A 21,568-nucleotide genomic window follows, 5' to 3' on the forward strand; every position below is an offset into this window, starting at 1 on the left:
AGAGAGAGAGAGAGAGAGGCAGAGAGAGAGAGACAGAGACAGAGAGAGAGAGAGAGAGAGAGAGAGAGAGAGAGAGAGAGAGAGAGAGAGAGAGAGTTGATTTTTTCTCCTAGACTTTCTATTTTGGTATTTAGTTGTGGTTATTGCTATTGTTTTTGATCTGTTGCTTTCCTAGGAATTTTTTTTTAAGTTATATGCCTAATTCACTGATTAAGAAAAATGTTTAGAGATATTTTCCTTTAAGAACTATTCCTCAGCTTCTGGTAGAAATAGTGAAGACCTTGAACCCAAGAGACCCAGGAATAGCAGCAGTATCTCCCAGACATGGAGCCCTTTGCTCAGCTTTTCCCTTGCACTCATTATCCTGTGAAGCAGCTGCTGTGGGGAAGGGACCTAACACACCTGCCACCAAGAACTGACCAACTTTCACCAACAGGTGATCCTAGGAGTCCCAGGAATGCACCACCTCTCTTCTTCGCTTCCCAGGCCATTAACTTTGCTTCCAGACCAGTCCTGGCAGCCACGGTCTAAAGAAAAAGCTCTTGTGAGCAGCAGAACTGGCTGTTTCCTCTGCAGTTGCAGAAGTCCTGACCGCCTCAGAAGCTTCAGCTACTAAAGAATGGGTATAGGAAACTTTCACCATCAAATTCCTTGTCAAATGACTCAATATCAGAAACTGACAATGGAAATTATGTGAAAGAAGATGCAGTGCCATTTACTCTCTTCTGGTACCCTAAGGAGCAAGGAACCTTTCTAACTCGCTGCTGAAATCTCCTACATGTATTGTATCTTTCACTAGAATGTGACCTTCTTAAGAGGAAGGATTGTTTTGACTTTCCATTTGTATTCCTAACACTTGGCACAAGACTTTAAACCTACTAATTGTGACATGTGGTTTTTTATTCATATTGGTTAGTATGTCTCCCTATTCTATGCCTCATTTAATATTAATATTTATAGGATATTTCAATAAAAACTATCCTTATGATAGTACCTGTGAAAGATTCTTACAAGATCTTAACATATAAATGGGGCATTTCTTACCAGAAAAAAGTTTTATTTTATTTTCTTTACTAGGTCAAGTACTATAAACACAATGGAATCTTGCATCTTCTCTACCTTTTAGCCATTTGTGTGCCTGAAGATCTGATCTACCTTAGCGAACCATCTATGAGTCTACCTGATCCTTGTTTATATTATGTTTAGGTCATTCTCATCAGTATTTTATAGAGATGAGAAAATTGGCTTCACAGTAGGGGATTACCAGTGCCCTCTTGATCACAATTTTTTGGTAAGGTGATTTTCCTAATCACTTATTTATATTCTCTTTGTGATCTTGAAAAATGACCCCTCAAACCTTTGAAAGCTGTGGCATCTCCAGCCCATATTTCTTTGGGGGTTATTTGGGTCTAGCCACTCTCCCTGACTCCAGTTTCATACATATTATTTCCACTTATTCATGTAGCACATTGAGTACTGAAGTATTCAATTTCAAATGTAGTGATTCCTTTATCATCAATGATGAAATTGGATTATTAGAGAAAAGTTGGCACACAATCCTTTTTCTATCAATGTTTAACAATCCTTTTAATGTTATCTCCAAGTGCTCTTGGAACACCTTCACCTTAACTGGATCTCATGCTGAGCTTTCTACAGACTCATCTCATTTTCCTTTCCATTACTTCACACTCTTTTGTGATGTACTCATTAGCTTCTGCCATAGTCTTCTATAAATGTTCTCCAAATGAGTTTGCACTTTGTACCAATGCTGCCCTTTACTGCTGAGTCTCTGTTTGGCAGGGAACTCACGCTCAATGACTATGACATTTTCTGGGTTCTTTGGACCTCTTTATTATGGTGAGGATTTAACATTGTTTAAATTTTTCTAAGAAATGGTGACCGACAACTAATCGCTCAGATTATCTTTTTTCCTTTGTCTGTTTCTCATTTTTTTTTGGAGGAGGGAAGGTAGGGTAATTGGGGTTAAGTGACTTGTCCTAGGTCACACAGCTAATGAGTGTTAAGTATCTGAAGCCAGATTTGAACTCAGGTCCTCCTGACTCCAGGGCTGGTACTCTACTCACTTCACCTTCTAGCTGCCCCTTATTCCTCATTTTAAAATGGCAACAGTTTGAACTTATGTATTTACAATCTTCTTTTCTCTGTCATTTCTTCTAATTTGGCATTGAAATTGATCTTTCTGACAACCAGGTGGGGGTTTGAGGGCAAATAGATAGAAATGACTCCCTCATTAGTAGTCAGTCATCCCCTGCACATTAAGATAAAGTAACTTTCATTTCATACATGGTCTGGTGCTTGCCATGCCAAGAATCTTCTGACTCTTCTTGAGAAAGTATTTAAGATATTTGGATATGTATCTTTGGAGCAGTTTGCATATATTTGGCCTCAATCATTTCTCATCCCAAACTCTTGTTTCAATTTCTTTTTCATCATCTTACCTTTTCCCCCATCAAAGTGTATGTTAACTTAGTTTGGAGGCTCTCATCAAGTTCTTTATAGAATTTCTTACCTTTTTGTCCTGTCAAATCAAATCAGCAAGCATTTATTATCCGCTTGTGTGCCAGGTTTTATAACAAGTGTTGGCACATTATTTTTATTTTTGCTTTTTTTTTTTCTTTTTTGGAGATGGGGAGGTAGGCAATTGGGGTTAAGTGACTTGCCCAAGGTCACACGGCTAGTACGTGTTAGGTGTCTGAGGTCGGATTTGAACTCAGGTCTTCCTGACTCCCAGGCTGGTGCTCTATTCACTGTGCCACCTAGCTGCCCCAAGTGTTGGCACATTAAATGTAATTTTCTGTGTGGTGCTTTTATTTGTCTTCATCATGAGTACCATAAGGTAGGAGGACCCAGTGTCCTATGAAATGATGTTTCTTCCCTCTTCGAGAAACACTATAAAGCCAACTCCTTGATATTCCTCTCCAAGAGAGCCTATTAGACATTGAACTACAACTTCCTTAATCTTCTGGTTTAATTATAGTGAGAATGTCAGTGTTGATGTAGTTCAGTTCTCAGAATCATATCTATGAACTCAATAAGCAAAGACCTCACATTTCGAATATTAACACTTTGTTCTGTTCAGTCATTTCAGTCATGTCCAACTCTTCACAAGCTCATTTGGGGTTTTCTAGGCACAGAGACTGGAGTGGCTTGCCATCTCTTTCTTCAGTTCATTTTATAGATAAGGAAACTGATGCAAACAGGGTTAAGTAACTTGTCCAGGGCCACACAACTAGTAAGTGTCGTGGGCTGCTCAGTGTCCAGCACTTAAGCATGACCGGAGACATGAATAAGAATGACCAGGCCATGTGGGTAGTTCAAGGAAGAACCATGAACTCCCTTTATGGATTCTTAGGACAAGGTTTTTTATAAAGCAATGAGACAAAAAAGACTCAAGTTTTTTAATCATTACCTTACTCTGTAGTATCCTGGAAGTAGCACAGAATAGGTAATTTGATAAGGCTTTGCTCTCTAGGTGCCAGAGAGTCTTAGGAAGTCAGTTAACTCCTTTCACATGTAGTCACATTACAAAGGATGCTCTGGAGAGCTGGCTTCAAGGCCTAAACCAAAGCCCTGATCATGGAGGGCATTTGCATATGAGCCAAATAACTAAAGTCTTGGGGAAGAGCCTATTGGTCTGAGAACTCAAACAACATCCTTATAAGTGTAGCCCATCACAAAGAACTCAGGAGCTAACAACAAACAAGTCGCATCTCAAAGAGCTCTTGTTTTAAAGTCCACTATTAGGATTTAATATCTGAGTCCTGAACCAGGCCTCTTTGGCTCCCTACAAGTAAGTGTATGAAGCCAGATTTTATCTCAGGAAGATGAATCTTCCTGACCCAAGGCCAGGCACTCTATGGACTGTGACTAGCTGATGCATATTAATCCTTAAGCTAATGTTAATAGATGGTAAGAAACCTAAGTAACTCTTTGCACTTTCCGTCCTTTTTTTCTGTCATTTTGCCACTGTCACTTTAGATCCATTTGAGGGTGTCTCACAGGACCAGTGTTTATTTTTGTTCTTTTCATGTATTACTCAAACAAAGAATTCATCCCCTAGTGGCCAACTGGTGGGTAGTGAGCATCTTCACACGTAGACTGCTTTCAAAAGACCATCCTAGCTTTCATTGGAATCGTACTTGAAATCTTTCCAGCTAGGATATGTAGGTAGATAGTTTATATAAAATCACAAATGTAATCCATTTTTCAAAAGCATGAGGAAGAAGCCTCCAGTGGTTTTCTTTCTTGGGAATACTACCTTGCCTTACAGAGGAGCTGCAGAGGGAAGAATTTGCCCACTAACATCTCTGGACAACACAGTATTACTAATTCCTGTGGAGTAGCGAGGGAGAGTTTGTTGACTCTAACAACAAACTAGTCTAAGGGTATATATTTCCTCTCCTACTTATGAGATCTGATAGGAGCCATCGTATTTGTACTTTATATGTTCATGGCATGTTTGGAGTTCTTTGGCAAAAAGATTCATCAGGCATTACTATAGCCCTGCCTCATGCCAGGTTCAGCACAGCCCTACCATTTGTAAAATTATCCTATGAGGACCTTGTCTCATACTGTTTCTTCTTTTGCTGTTTTTTGCATGAAAGACAGCTTTGCAAGGAGACTGTGGGGTTTTTAAAGGCATTACTGACCCTTCTGTTTTAACTTTTTCCATGGTAATGCTTAGTAAAGATTGTAAGATTTTTAGTTCTTCATTTCTGGGGTATGGTGGGGGGGGGTGGTGGAAAACTCTCAAGTCCAGTGGAAGAGGAGCAGGAATTTTTTTGCCTTTTTTCTTTTTTGGAGGGCAATTGGGGTTGTGACTTGCCCAAAGTCACATGGCTAGTAAGTGTCAAGTGTCTGAAGCTGGATTTGAACTCAGGTTCTCCTGACTCTAGGGCTCGTGCTCTATTCACTGTGCCATCTAGTTGACCCTAGGAGCAGGAATTAAATGGGAGAGTTTAGGAAAGTGAGTGGAAAGGAGCACCTCAGAAATATTAAGGAGTCTGACCACAGACAGAAACCAGAAGTTTGATATATGACAGCTCTAGTTAGGCATCTGCCTGACAATCAGTCTTGAACAGATTAGACTCCAATTACAGACAGGCAAAAAATTTAAGCTGAGGTTTTAAGAAAAATGCAGCAGTTTTATTTTTATACAAACTAAAACACCAGAGTTCATTGAGTCCTATAGTAAATACATAAATTAAAAAATAACCATTCATAAAACTTTACAATAAGGAGGTTCCTTCTACATGTTAATGCATACAGTACATATACATTTCCAGTGTACTTTAAAAGGGTCATTCTGCTGATGAGGGCAATTTACATTTCTCTTCCATTAGGAGACACAGGATGGGACCAGGTAGGCATGCTAATGAAAAGGATAAGAAAGAACCCAACTGATTCCTTCGGCCCCCCCCTTGAGGCAATTGATTCGATGGAAGCTCTGAGAGGTCAAACCAGCTGGCTACTTCAATGCAATAGGCACCTGCGAAACCATGGTTTCAAAGCAATGGAAATATGCTAGAAATTCTCTGTTAGGGACAGGATGTAGAAACATGCCGAGTCTTCTCTGCATTTTCATGATTTGGAAGTCTGTGGGAGACTGGCATGCTGACCTGTGTCAGTTCATCTAGTTTTCCTTCTGAAAACTGTGACCTTCCTCTTTTCCCTTCCTCGAGCATACAGAACACTGGCAAGGTCCTCTGGTGGATGGGTATGGTTAGTTAGGGAGATAATTAGCTGGATCCTGTGTCTGTGACCTTCTGGGAATACCAGCTAGATAGTAGAAGCAGAGAAAGGGGAGGAAGGCAGGATGCTTAACCTAAGAAGAAAAGGTTAGATGCAAAAATCAAACTGCGGCTTCTCTGGCAGCATCAGAAGAACTCTTTCCCTAAGTCCTTGACACCAGGACTGGAGTACACCTTTGTAGGTGCTGACACCATCCTACTATTTACATCTGGATGAGCTATATACAGAATGGGTGTAAAAAGGGAACTTACTTTGTTCTGGCTAATGGTAGAAAGTTAATGCAATTAGTAAGGACCAGTGAGTTAGAGGCACAGTTTGTGCAATGTCCCAGCTGGGTAAAAGTATTTTTTATTATTGTCAGGGGCTAGGGTTCAGATTTTAGAGGAGGGTAGTCATGTTTTTTGCATTGCCAGCATAGATTCCCCCTCTCCCCTCGTATATCGATTAAAGATGACCTCATGCAAACGCATGCTCAGAGCTTTAAACATTTTCTGGCGCACACCAGGATGTTCCAAGTTTCTATGATGGCCTAAGTCTCAGACAAAATTATTTTCATCACCCTTTCCGTATCCTCTCATTAAAAGTGCCAACAAATGTCATAATTAAGCTTTAGCTCTAAAGCCAACGGAAAATGGACTTAAGGAGGGCACCAAAAATGAAAGCCATCATAGGAGTGAAATTATATGAGGCAGGTGACCAAAATTCTCCTGCCAAGGTCCAACTATCCTGTCTTATACTCAGGAGCGAAGGCTACCAATGAAAAGGATAATTTTTATTAATGTTTGCAAGGCTCCAGCCAGGAAGAATCAGCTAATATCAAACTAAATCAAGATGGTATCTATGTTGTTCTCTGCATAGAGCAGTGACCCCAAATCCGTAAAGTATATTATTACTTAATAGACAGTATGTATACACAAATCTCCCCCAGAGATACAGAGCGTATGATTCTTCACCCTCTCATTTTATGCAGCTTTTGTCTATATTTTTATACATCTTCCATAAAAGATCTATCCAATGTGCTGGAGACCTTTTTCTATTTTAGGGATACCTATAAATACACATGAAAATGTGAGCTACCAGAAAGCACAGAATGAATTTGCCAATTGTAAATCTAGAATAGTACAGGGTCGACTTCCAATAAAAAGTTGTTGAATGGACAAAGGGATAAGTAGTGGATGATATAAAGCCCACTTGAGACAAATTCCGCTTCCTTCTGTACCCCAGTGGTTCTTTTACAGTAGGAATGGTATGTGATCAATGTTTTTAAAAGCAGAATGGGTGGGATGCTAAATATTTGGGAAAAAAGAACTAATTACATACATTTCCACCCTTTTTTGGATAAAACCTCAAATGATAAATAATTTAAAGAGAAATATGAGGATACCGAGTATGTGCTGTGTAGTTTCCATGAACATACTCATTTTCAATATGGAAAGAAGAGAAACATTGGGAACATACACAGATAACTTACAGAACAGAGACAGAGCTGCCAACTTGAAAGAGACAATGGTGGGGCATAAGACAAGGGAATATACTTTCTGGAGAATCTTCCAAACTAGTAGAAAAGAAATAAATACTGAATCAGCAAATTCATTGGCAATTCATTAAACAGTTATTTCTGTACTTTCGCCATTGACAGAGAACGAAACATAAATACAGGCCTTACTAAGACCCCCGTGCCAAACTTACATGCTTTTTCATTTGATCGCTGACACAAGAAATTGGGAGAACTATGCCTCTAATACCGTCTGGGTGAGAAGGCATCGTTGAAGGTGGCATTCCAAATCAAACAAAACAAAACTAGCCTCTTTAATAAAAACAAAACCCATACTGCTGCCAATGATTTTAGTCATATGGCACTGGTTAAAGGAGACTTGGAAATTCTTTCTGCAAGCTCTAAAAATAGCTCTGAAAAGAATGATCTGGGTATCATTTTCAAATGGTTTTTGTAGGCAATTGATGTAATTTGAGCAATGCTTTTCAGTAGTGAAGTAAAGTGCAATTACTTTAAAAGGTTTTCATCTTCCCTCACTTTAAAATATGCTGATTTGGGGGTTTCATTTATGTGCACGTGCAAAGCTTCCTTTACCAAATTACCCCAAAGCATTTTTTTTCTTTTCTTCTCCTTTTAAAAGAAGGATGATTTGCTCACTAAGAAAAGAGAAGGGAATGAATGCTGAAGAGTGATGATAGTGAGGGCTGTGAACTCAGGGTCACACACTTCAGGAGAGTAAGAGATAAGGAAATAAGAGATGAGAGCACCAGCCCTGGAGTCAGGAGGACCTGAGTTCAATTTGGGTCCCAGACACTTACTAGCTGTGTGACCCTGGGCAAGTCACTTAATCCCAATTGCCTTGCAAAAAACTCCCCAACCACCCAAGAAATAGAGATGAGTTGCAGAGAACAGGGATGGATTAGATGATCTAAGAATGGATAAAGGCTATATGACAAGAAATGAATGGCATTGGGGTATGGTATATAGAGAGTTGGACCCCAGAATCAGAAAGATCTAGATTAAAATCCTGCCTCTGATACACATTAGTTGTGTGACCTTGGGTAAGTCATTTAAAGTGGCAACACTCCAAACAGCTCTCCTAGACCGCAAAGTTACAAAAAAGTTACTGAGCTGCATCACCTAGGATTCTCTATACTAATGAAATTACACATCAGAACTTAAAAAAAATACCACCTAACCAATTTAAAGTAATTGGTACTATCTTTACACATTGTGGCAGAAACACATAATTCAAAGACTCACTTGACCATAGTACCTTCTGTATTGCTATGAGTGGTCAGGGGAGAGAAAGACAGAGAGAGAGAGACAGAGAGAGAGACAGAGAGAGGCAGAGAGAGAGACAGAGAGAGAGAGACAGAGAGAGAGAGACAGAGATAGAGAGACAGAGAGAGACAGAGATGATTCTACAATATCCATAGAGAAATCCTCTGTGTGTGTTGGGGGGGGGAGGGTAAGAAGGTTGAGGCATATTACCATGATGATTTTTACACAGAAATAAGGCGGGTTCATATAGGAAGAATGAAGGAAAATAGATGGGTGACCTGAGTATCAGCCACATAATTCTAATATTCCAATGAATCTATGATCTCATCAATATGGGTATCTCCACCATGGATGTTGATGGTGACTTATCCATAGATGCCCATTTTGTGCAATTCTTTTCCATGACCTCCCATAAATTCAGGGGATTTAGGGTCCAATCAACGCAGCCTATTCTGTGTTGGGAACATACACAGAGAATTTACAGAACAGAGACAGGAAGCCATGACTTTGTTCATGTGGCCATTTTCTCCAAGACTGAACATTGGAACGTATGCATGACAACTGTCTTTAGTGCAATGCTCCTCTATGTCTTTTTACAAATCCTCTGCAAGATCCCAATACACTGGAGGATTTCCTTTGATTCATTTAATATTTGGTAGATGCTACTGAAAGACTCAGGCTTCCCATCTCTTATATACATATAGATGATCCAAATCACATTACTGATAGGACAACAGTCTAAGGCAAAAAGCCAATTTGGTTTTTTCTCCTTTCACCATAGTCTGTTTCTACTGGGAAGGTCAAAGCTTTGACCCACTCCTTGGAGAGTTTATATTGTTGGATGTAGGAAGAATCATAGAATTTTCAGTTGAGTGGGACTTCACATATCAATTTCCCCCAAATGTCATCTTATAAACAAGGAAATCAAAGCTGTGCAAAGAAGTTGAGTGACTTATCCAAGGTCACACAGGTAATGAGTAGTAGTGCTGGGATTTGGACCCAGCTGCCTTGACTTCAAGTCCAGTAATGGTTGCACTATCGTAACCTGGGTGGAACTTGAATTTGCATTGGATTTTGTAATAGCCTGCAAGGGGAAAGGTGAATGTATAGAGGAGAATTAGAATAATATGCAGCTCTATTCAAACACAAATGGACTGATGCATTGCTAGGGTACAGGGTCTACTCAAAAAAGAGTGGGCTTCTTCAATCCCCTCAATCCCAACCCCACATCAGCATCATTGCAATGGTCTTTCAAGCAGCCTAGAGAAGCCATGTCAACCCTTGCTGTGGAAGCTCTTCCTCTGAGGAGGAGGCAATGCAGGAGAAAAGCAGGGTCGAGTCTTCTATCTGTATCCAGTAGCACACACGACTTGACTGTTTTAGGTCTGGTTCCCATCTTACAAAAGGCAAGGATTTTTTGTTTGTTGGTGTGTTTGACTTTGTTGTATACAAGTTTTTTTTTCTTACTTTATGAAATAAATATACACGCATAGTGAAGGAATACTAGGGAATGAGGAAACTTATCATTACAGGGGCAAGCTTTTCTATCTTGTCCCAGAACATGCATACATGGCATATATGTGATGGGTTGATTAGGATTCTGACATTGGGTCTCCTATAATTTATTGCTAGTGACACCCCTAGTCAGTCTTATGGAAATACTTCAGTACTACAGCACTTTGGCTGACATTCAACTGATGTTCTGACTCTAAAAAAGGTGCCTCCCTCTCAATCCCAAACCAAATGATATTGCATTTAGAACAATTATATAGCACTTGGTACTTTTAAAAAAGCACCTTTTTTTGTCCCAGGACTGCAAAGGACTTGATGAACAAGCACAATTATTATCCCCACTTTGCACATGGGGAAACTGAGGCACAGAGAGGTTAAGTGATGGGCCAAGGGAGCCTGAGGAAGTGATTGAGCTGAGAAAACAATAATAAACAAAAAACTCCGGCTTCTCAGGCATGAGCTCTTACCACTCATGTAGCTAAATGCCCTTTCTGTATTTTCTGCCTCTACACTGACCTGAATTAAAGCTGAGGAGCTAGACACTTGTCCCATGCAGCACTAAGACAAATGAACATTTTGTAGAGAATTGTATAGAGATCTTGGCCCAAATATACACCATTTCTATATATGATGATTTTAACCCCTTAAATAAAAACTGGGTGATTTGAAAAGTTGAGGTTGTTTTGTTATATACAGTAAATGAACTATAAAATTAGCCTCTCAAAAGCATTCATGTGATTTTTAAAAAAATACCAAAATCCAGAGCGCAGAACTGTATGACCTGGAAGAATATATCGATCATCCATTTGTCTCTAGGATATTGAGCTACTTAAAGTGTCTTTAAGAATTCATTTTCCATACATTCTCCAAGATGGTGCCACCTTGAGATGGTGGTTTATCTGGGTGAAGTGTCATCACTCCAAAGGGAACGACGTTTCATAGCTGCACCAGTGACGCTCTTAGAGGGGTAGGAGTTACCTTTTCGAATACCTTTGTTTCATCCTCGTAATAAACTTCACTGTGCATAGAATCCCCTCTTCCCAAAGGTTTTTTCTTTGTTTTTGCTGAAATCACTGAAATTTCTTCTTAGCAAACTAGCTTAAGCAAGTATCCTAACAGCCATAGTTTGGGCTTCATGTACACCGAGATGATTTCTGACCTGGAGGCTCCCACAATCATATTGCACAGTTGTATTCCAATAATGATTTTTTTTTAACCATGCTGGAGGAATAAGGATTCAGGGTCTAATCTTCTTTGATCTTTAAAATCAGAGGGCCAGATGCCCCCAGGAATGAGGGGCAATGAAGCAAGCATTGTCAAGGATCCCGATGCTGCAGCAAATGTCCCTCATTGGTGATGCTGGGGGTCTTTAGCCTCGTGGTGGCTTTGGCCACGGTTGCCATGATCCACTGTCCAGCTGTCTCCTACCCAGAGTATAGGATCTGTGTCTTGATGTGGAAGGAAAAGAAAGATTGAGTTTCTCCTTATGTTCACATTGCAGCTGTCACTGTTCCTGAGTTTAAAATAATAACCAAAAAATATTGGGGGTGGGAGGAGAAGGAAAGGAAAAAAGAAAAGAGAATCCCTATAGTAAGAAACCAGACTTTTCAAATTTAATATTTTATTGTAAATAGCTCCTCATAGTTTGTAGGGTATTTGTCGTGCTTGTTACCTCCCCTCCACCCTCCCTTTTTTAAAATGATGGTTTTTTTTTAATTATTAGAACTGGTTTTTCATGGGGTATTGTTGTTACATTAAAACGACCTCCCTGCACAGCAGGGGAATATTGTTCCATTGTAACTTTGGTTCCATGCCCAAGACATATCTTCGCTTGACCTGCTGAAAGTGGTTCCTCGATCTTTCTCTTTAAACAATATATGTTCATAGTTCTTTCTTTCTGGTTTGACACCTATAGTTGTCATTAAATGCAGCATATATTGTAGATTTTCGACAGGGTCATGTAGGAACTGTCAAGTAAGAAATCTTGAATAATGGCTTTAAAATACATGGGTGTAGTCTTGGCTACGGGTAGTTCTTGTCTGTTTGTTTAATACCCCATCGGTGTAAACAATTTTGTTTTTCATCTTCACATTAGCTTGTCTAAGGTCTCATCCATGTTGTCTGTTACTCTGTAAAATAGAAAGGGAGAAAGAAACACTGAAAGATTATTTCAGGCAAAAGCCCCTTCCAATGACTGACTGTTCTTTGTTCTTTATCCAAAGAGAAATTTTACCACTTTTATTTCCTTGAGGCATAATCTCTAATGTCCAGACCAAGGCTTTAAATTTCAGGACATAATAGGACTGTAGATCCAGAGCTGGAAGGGACCTCAAAGACAGAAATCTGGTCCAAGCGTTCTTATACTTTGGTCCATGAAATAATTATTTTTAAAAAATGTTTAGAGATTCATCTAAATTTAGTTTGTTTCCCTTATAATGATATGCATTTAAAATAATATTCTGAGAAGGGCTTCATAGACTTCATCAGACTGCCCAAACAGCTCAAAGAACAGAAAAAGATTAAGAAGACCTCCTCTCATTGAACCCTCTTATTCGGTGGAAGGGTCTGTAGTCACTGGTACAAGTACTCTCTCCATCCGACCCCTCTACAACTTAGTACATTGTCTTCCAGCGTGGGGATGGAACAAAAACTCATTATGGGGTGGCCCACTTGCTGATGAGCTTTTCTAAATTAGGATCACAGATTGAGATCTGGAAGTGACCCTGGAGGCATCCAGTCCAACACTCCTGTTATACAGATGAAGAAACTAAAGTACAGAAAGGTTAGGGTCCCACAACTACAAAGTGTCTGAAGCAGCATTTGCACTCAGGCCTTCCTGACTCCAAGACTAGAACTCTGTGCACTTCACAACACAGATGTAAGTCCATCAGAGTACCTGTTCTTGAAGCAGGCCTTTTTAGCTTAGCAGGAATCACCAGAATTTATGATATACCCTCCCATGGAGAACACAGTATCCCCTGCACACCTTGAGCAGGCCTCAGAGTAGGTCTTTAAGTGAAGGTTTTCTCTTAAAGCAGCCAACAATACTGAATCTGCAGGTATTCATTTGATAATCTTGCCTCTGTTCTTTAATGATCCTTTCCTTTTTCTCCCTCTCTGCAATTCAAACAATGGTCACCCTCCCCGATCAGACTACTTCTGTAAGAAAGCTAGGTGTCACAGGGGATGGAGATCTGGGCCAGGAGTCAGGAAGACTTGAGTTCAAATGTGACAATGGGCAAGTCACTTAACCTCTATTTGCCTCATCTTCCTCAACTATAAAATGGTGATAAGGGTGTTTAGGTGGCACAGTGTCTAGGTGGCACAGAGTGCCCAAGTCTAGAATCAGGAAGACTGCTCTTTGTGAGTTCAAATCTGGTCTCAGACACTTCCTAGTTGTGTGACTTTGGGTAAGTCACTTAACCCTATTTGCCTCAGTTTCCTCATCTGTAAAATGAGCTAGAGAAAGAAATGGTAAATCACTTCAGCATCTTTGCCAAGAAAACCCCCAAAGGGGTCATGAAGAGTCGGAAGTAACTGAAAATGATTAAACAACACTAACAACAAAAACAGGGATAATAACAGCATCTACCTCTCAGGGCTGTTGTGAGACTCAAATGAGATAACCTAAAAGCACTTAGCAGAGGGTCTAGCACACAGCAGACACTTCATAAACTTTTCCCTATTCTCCCCCTTCCCCCTTTTAAACAAGCCTGTTGTGAAGGGTAATTCTTGCCCATGCAGCCCTTTGGCGTTTACCCTTTATCTCGCTCTACAGACATTCTTAACTGCACAGTATTGAGAAGTGACCCCACATGTGCTAGATGGGGGCATTCTTACCCCCCCTCCCTTTTCAGGACTGGATCTGGGTTTGGGCTTTAGGCCTAGAAGGCCAAGAGAAAATTCCTCCCTTCTGAGGAAGCCCAGAAAGAATGTCAAGAAAGATATTTTTCCATGGGATTCTGAGAACCTGGTTTCCTCTACTGCAGAAGAATGGAACTAAATGGACATTGTAAGAGAGACCTCTATGGAAAGATGCTGTGCAACCATAAACAAGCAATATTCTTATTCCTGTAATTCTGTAAATTCCATTGAGCCTTTTGAATAAATGAGCTCACATTCTGATCACACTTCAAGGGTTGCAACATACTTTTGCCACAATAACCTTATGAGGTAGGCAACAGTAATATTACTATCCCTGTTTTACAGATGAGGAAACTAGCTCAGAGAGATTCAGTAACGTCCCCAGGGTCATGTGGATAGTAAGTGGCAGAGCCAAGGTTGGAAGTATGGTTGAATATGTACAAGTTCATTTGCACCATATCCTTAGAGGCAGTATGGTATAATGGAAAGCGTGCTTGATGATAACTTGAAAAATAGAACTTCAAAATAGTTTAAATATTATTATTATTAAATTATATTATTATATACATCATATATAATGTATTCTCTTTTATATATGAGATATAATATATTGTATAAATATTATATATTTTATAATTATACATTATGTATTATGTTATATAATTATATATTAAATTTTATATTATATTATGAATTATTTTATACTATGTTATATTATAAATTATATATTATATTAAATATTAAATAATAAGCTTAAAAACTATTTCTCCTATTTGTTACTTCTGCAACCTAGGGAAAGCTTGTTTCTCTGAGGCTCAGTTTCCTTATCTGTAAAATGAAGAGGCTGGACTAGATGACCTCTAAGGACCCCTTCAAGCTGTAGATTGACGATCCTATGATTGACAGTGAACGTACATTTTACACATTTTTTTTCCCATCTTCAAGGAATCACACTCACTTCCCCTACTATAATCTCCCTCTGTGCCCCTGTCCCTTGTGCTGATATGGAGGTTTGGCACAGTGGGAAGAGAACTGACGTGGAATCAAAGGAGTAGCATTCCAGTCCCACTTCTGCTATCATCTGTGTGGCCTTGAGAAAATCACTTAACTTCTCTGGACCCACGTTTCCTCCTCTATAAAAAGAGAGGTCTGGACTACATGATCTCTTGAGGAAGCTAGGGGCTACCTCAGACAGAATGTTGTGCCTGGAATCAGGAAGACCTGCATTCAAATTCAGCCTCAGACACTTAATTGCTGCACGATCCTGGGCAAGTCAGTTTCCTCAATTGTAAATGGGGAAAAGAATCACACCTACCTCCTTTATAAGGTGATTTTCAAACCTTAAAGAACTACATACATGCTAGCTATTATTATTAGTTACTCGATGGGAAATTCACTATTGTGCTCTTTCAGACGGGCCATTATTTTGGGCTTTGGACAGCTCTAATAATGAGCCCGGATCTGGTTTTCTGCCATATCCACTCATTGTAGCTCTGCTCTGTAGCTCTGTTCTCTGGGACCAAACATATCACATTTAATGCCTTTGTAAATCTTAAAATACTCTATAAATGCTATGATTATTGTTACTGTTAACATCATCATCAATTTGAAGTCTCTTCCAGCTACAGATCTGTGTTCTGATGGCCCTGGGTCCTCAAAGGCTCTTCCTGTGAAGTGCAAATTATGGAAAATTCTACCAAGATGGAAACAAGTTTAAGAGCAGACTCAGTCATGGGGAAGTTTGTCTGTCATCTGAGGACTAGAACTAATTTTGGAGATTCTGGCTTCCAAAAGCTTGGTGCCTACTTGGTGTGATTCTTGACCATGGCACACATGAAGGCCATCTCCTAAGGTGTGGAGGGGTTGCAATTTACATCCATGGAGGAAGTAAGTATGCTGATGAAATCACAGTTATTTGATACATTGAACAAATAGTTTAAATATTTCAGGGACTCATGATTGTATAGGTGTGGGTCTTCCATATCACAGGAATATAGACTTATAAAGTTAGTAGGAGTCTTTGAGGCCATCTTATACCCTTTCTGTGCCTTCTGGAATGCCTGTTCCATAGGCAAAAACCAAAACCAATCCTAAACCTTGCTTTTATCTTAAATCATTTCCTTTCCCACTCTCCCCATCTTTTTTTTTCTCATTGAGACTTGACACCCCTCTGATGACACAGCCACTCCAGCCACCTATTCTATACTGGCTTCATTTTTACTCATTCCCCCCAATTCACTGGTCAAGGTTGCAGAATATTCTGGCTCCTCCTTGGCACTTACAGGTTCTCTTCCTGTCAACATTACTCAATACTCTCTCCTCCTTTGAGGTTCATGTAAAGTACATTTACCCATTCAATCAAAATCTTGGTTGCTATTGTCTACAGACTTCTAGGACGCTCTCCTTCCTACTTTAAAAGGAACAATCTTTCTCTTCTCTCCAACTCCTGCCCTTATACTGGGGGGCTTCTACATACCTGTTGATACTCCTGCAAACATCCTAATCTCTCAATTCCCAAATTTACTCCTTTCCTAAGACCTATTCCATTACCCCACACTCAGACATACCCAAAGATGCCCAAACTCTTGATTTGCCATCACCCATAAATGTACAACCTCCATGTTCATGAACTTTGAAATTCCATTATCTCATCACCATCTATTGGATTTCCATCTCTCCTTCTTCCTTCCAATACCAAACCCTATTTGGTTTTCTTTGTGCACACTATTTGTTACTCTAATCCCATCCCTCTTCAGTTCTCCCCTGGGCTATTTCCTACACTAGCCATACTTTCCTCCTTTCCCCATTATGACTCATTGGTGAGCCAGTTCAACTCTATACTACCCTCTTTTCTTGGTTCCCTTGCCAATACCATATCAACAATTGTGCCCTGCCAAACCTCAGCCTTGGATCACTCCCATCATTTGCTGCCTTTGTTCCTACCACGTGCTGCTGAATGTAGGTGAAGAAAATCATACAAGTTCCTGACTGGGTCCACTTCAAATTTCTGTTACATAATCTCAACTGGATCCTCCTTGCTGCTAGGTAATTCATCTAGAACTTCCTAATTAACTCACAGTTCCATAACAGCTCTTCCAAACCTTTTCATCTCTTCTCCAATCTCCCATGGCTCTCCTTCTCCCCACCATCTCAGCTGAGAACACTGCCTCAAGTGCTTCTGAGTTATGGAATGAGGATAACTGTGAGCCACATTTCGCTCTGAGACTGACAGAATCTCAGAACAGGAAGGGACCTCAGAGGTCATTTAGTCCAACCTACATCGGAACAACAATAATAACATTAGCTAACATTAATATAGTATGTGCATTATAATTACCATCTCAATTAATCCTCACAGCAACCCTGGGAAGTAAGAAAGTGCTATTCCCATTTCACAGATGAGGAAACTGAGGTTAAGTGACTTGCCCAGACTCATACAGCTAGTACTTACTAGCTTTGAGCTTACCAGATTGAACTTAGGTCTTCCAGACCCCAGACTCTGTCTACTGTGCCACCTCAGCTGCCAAGAAGCCTTTCTACAACATTCCCAGTAAGTAGTCTTTCAGCCTTTTCTTTAGGAATGACTTTGATATGTCACGGGGATACTCTTTTAATCAGGACAATGGTTGAGTCCTAGCACTAAAGTTTGAAGATAATGATTTGGAAGGGGAAAGAATAAGAATCACTTTACCAGGAAACATTTATTTTATGTTTTGGAAGCTAAAAACCAAATAAACAATAACAACTCAACAACAAAAATCAAAATCACCAGTTCCTCTCCTCTGCTGCCTCCCCCCCCAATACTTTGAACATACAATACATCAAATGCTAACGTTCATCTGGATGTGAAATTAAATACAGTCCCAGTCTGACTCAGGACCACAGGACCATGTAGAGGCAGGGTGTGGTAGTGGACATAGCGCGCTGGCCTCAGAGGCAGGAAAATGTGGCTTCAGTTCCCAACGCCAGCACAAACAGGCTGTGTGACCCTGTATACATCACTGGACCTCTCAGGGCCCTGCATTAACTCTAAGGTTGTAGTTACAGAGCTGATGACAATCTGCACTGGTAGAGGGAGTTTCCTCATCCTCAATTCCCTTCACCAATGGAATCTTAGGCCTGGATACCCGCCCCCCCAACCCCCCATTAAAACCACAGACTCTCATACTACGAGCATCCATCAGATATCATCTTCATGCTTTATGTTGTACTTCTTTCACATCTGGGGCTTTGATTTAAAGTGAGAGCTCAGGAAAAAAAAAAAAACAGGTTCGGCTGTTTTGGTGATAACCTAATTATGTCGCCCAGGGCTTAGATCTGTTGAATGATTTTTGCCACACATTTGGTATCAATTACTTAGCCTGATTTTCTACCTTTTCCAAGCCTCAAGAATGAGGAGTTTTATTTCTCAATTCAATTTAATATAACAAGGATTTCTTAAGCTCCTAATACAGGGATGGGGAACCTGTGGTCTCAAGGCCCTCTGTGGCCTCAAGGGCGGGTTCCGTACTCCTGTCAAAGGGCCGCACTTGAGGACCTAAAGGGCCACAGGGGGCCTCAAGGTGGTTCTCCACCCCTGTAGTATGTGCTAGGCTCTAGGGATACAAAATCAAAATTTGACAAAAGTTCCTGCCTTCAGGGAGCTTCCATTTCTTGTCTGGAAGGTCAGAAGCTTCGGTACCTCTTATTCAGGTTCTCCTTTACAGGCCCATTGCAGTGTGGGAGAAGCCTTGTGTACGCCAAAGCTTTGTGAGAAAAGCTCTTGACATGTCTCACCAAACTGCAAAGTATTGGAATTGTTGAGTCATTTCAGTGGCGTCCAACTCTCTAGGACCCCATCAGAGGTTTTCCTGGCAAAGATACTGGAGCAGCTTGCCATTTCCTTCTCCAGATAATTTTTACAGATGAGGAAATTGAAGCCAACAAGGTTAAGTGGCTTTCCCAGGGTCACATAGCTACCGTCTGAGGTTGGATTTGAACTCAGGTCCTCCTGACTCCAGGGCCAGCTCTCTCTCCACCATGCCATTTAGCTGCCTAAAGGCTCCGTGGGGGATGCTTCATTTTCTGTGGCAGCACTTGAAGACTGTTTCCTAAGGTACAGAGGGGTTCCTGACTTTGATCCCAAGAAGGAGGAGTCCCACTGATGAAATCACAGATCCTTCTTGTATTGGAATGAGGTGCACAGGTGGTGGGAGGTAAAGCTATTTTAAACTAGAGTAACAGGGAGTTGCATGGGTTTCAATCACCTTCCCTTCTGGCGGTGTTGTGGAACTCAATTTATCACAGAATCATAGATTTAGAGCCATCAGAGACCTAAGAGAAGCTCTTAGAGGACCTGAGAAAATGGAGGGTTTTGACTGCAGTTGACAACCTTCAAAAATGTTTGGTTAAAGGAGACAAACAAATTAAGATATACAATTTGCAGTACAAGTCCATCCCCCTCATTTCCGCATACTGGAGACTTACATGCTGCTATTACTAAATGTAGATCACTTCTATGTGGTGGAAAAAGGGGGTTTGAGAAACACCAGAGATGTGAGTCACCATGATGCTATTTTTCAGAGCATATCTAGAAAAACTGCTGGGAGGTATGGTGACAGGGTTGGTCACAAGAGATATCATTAGTGATACCATCAAAGGAATAGATGGCGCTGGCCTTGTAACACTGGGCAAGTCACTAAATCTCTCCAAGCTTCAGTTTTCTTTTCTATGAAAGGTGGTGACTGTGAATGAGGTCCTTTCCAATGAGAGATTATAGGATCACAGATTTAGAGCTGGAAGGGATTTTAAAGGTCATTAAATCCAACACTTTTATTTGTCATATGAGGAAACCGAGGCACAGTGGGGTTAAGTGACTTGCCCAGAGTCATGTAGCTAGCAGGTGTCTGAGGAAGGATTTGAACCTGGGTGTTTCTGATTCTAAATCCGATGGCCTATCAACTATATACCATGTTGCCTCCTTCTGGTTCTGTGATTATATTTTGAGTGGCTAGTAAAACCACAAGAGAATATAGGAGTGTAAGAAGCCCTTAGGTGACTTATATGTTAAAAGTCCTCACCTCTCACTCTATATTGAAGCATCACAATCACACAATCACATATGACTGTAGAAAGTCATAATACTATAGAAAGGCAACACTGAGAGCAGTTCACTTCCATAGTGTATTTCTGTTGTCGTTCAGTCATGCCCTACTCTATGTGACCCCCCCACTTGGGGTTTTCTTGGCAAAGGTACTGGAGTGGTTTGCAGTTTTCTTCTCCAGTTCATTTTACAGATGAGGAAACTGAGGCAAACAAGGTTAAGTGACTTGCCCAAGATCACACAGTTAGTAAGTGTCTGAGGCCAGAGTTAAACTCACATAGTAGTTGAATAGTTTTGCTAGTCGGGATGAAGGGTCCCAGAGCCTAGATATTAAGGAGGTATTATGAATCCTAGTAATAAAGCATTTGCTTCTTGATTTATAGCTGGGGAGCTAGGGAGCAGGCTATATAAAGGGAAAAGTATGGGAAAGGAAAAGAAGGATCCACTTTGGTTTTGGGGTATTCTTAGGAAGAGTTTAATGGAATGTGTTTAGGATTTTGAGCATTGTTTAATTCAAGCCAGTTCAGCAACCATGAACTAAAGCAGCTACTGGCTGGAAGACATATTGTTCTGAGAGGTGCCTGGCCCTGGGGGTGCAAAGATGAGAACTGACATGGTCACTGTCCCCAAGGAGCTTATGGTGTGTGGGTGGGTGGAGTGGGAAGAGATAAGTAATTCGTGCAAATCAGCATGACACAAGGTCGAATGGATAGGGGCAATGGGCTCTAAGAAAATTAGAAAAATCTAGTAAGGAAATTAGCAAGTTGGAAGCATGAAAGTAAAGAGAAATAAAGCTGGAAAGAGAGGCTAGAATGAAATGATGTTTATATATTATCATTTAGGTAATAAGAAGCCCCTGAGGACTTTTGAGCAGAGGAGGGTTATGAGCTAAGTGTAGGGAGCTCATGACTAGAGGGCTGAAAACCGGATGATCCTTTTTTTTTTAAGCCATAGCAGCTTATGACCCTTTGCAAAGGCATGGAGGTGGGGTGTGATCGCACCAAATGAATGAAGGGGAGGATGGGGAAAGTGCTAAAATTTATCATCTCTTATTCTGAGGCTTGTTCTTTTCATCTTTCAGAACAGAACTGAACAACAGAGACCTTTATTATCAGGTCATCCAATCAGAAGACTAAGGATGCTGAGTGCAGGACAAGAATCCACTAGAAGCTGGTAATCTAAGAATGGTTATCAACAATGAATAGGAGCAGAGTGTGTGGGAAAATATCCAAGACCATCTGGTCACTGGTCCTCTCTAATCTCCTGAAAAGCCTTGTTTTCCCCTTAATTGTCTCTGGCTAGACATTGTTTACTTAGAAAAAGAGGCCCAAAGTGAGTCATTATCACTTAACTGTAAATGGAAATATTTTGTTGTTGTTCAGTCATTTTTCATTTGACTCCAACTTTTCATGACCCCATTTGGGGTTTTCTTGGCAAAGATCCTGGAGTGGTTTGTCATCTCCTTCTCCAGTTCATTTTACTGATAAGGAACCCGAGGCAAACAGGGGTAAGTGACTTTTTGCCCAGGGTCATGCAGCTAGTAAATGTCTGAGGCCGCA

General features: G+C 40.5%; 1 protein-coding gene across 2 annotated transcripts in view; it reads right to left on the reverse strand.

The window, feature by feature from the left end:
* Positions 1–9,272: 9,272 nt before the first annotated feature.
* JAKMIP2 (janus kinase and microtubule interacting protein 2) overlaps positions 9,273–21,568 on the reverse strand; it is a 235,880-nt gene continuing 223,584 nt past the window's right edge. For both annotated transcript variants that reach the window (XM_069102339.1, XM_069102338.1), the window contains one exon: positions 9,273–12,192. In XM_069102339.1, coding sequence (XP_068958440.1) covers positions 12,172–12,192 — 21 coding nt within the window. In that variant the 3' untranslated portion in view covers positions 9,273–12,171. The remainder of the gene's footprint in view (positions 12,193–21,568) is intronic.

This window comes from Petaurus breviceps, unplaced genomic scaffold, assembly GCF_028583685.1.
Source record: "Petaurus breviceps papuanus isolate PSGF00001 unplaced genomic scaffold, PetGlider_PUasm1.0 551, whole genome shotgun sequence".
Classification (NCBI taxonomy): Eukaryota; Metazoa; Chordata; class Mammalia; order Diprotodontia; family Petauridae; genus Petaurus; species Petaurus breviceps.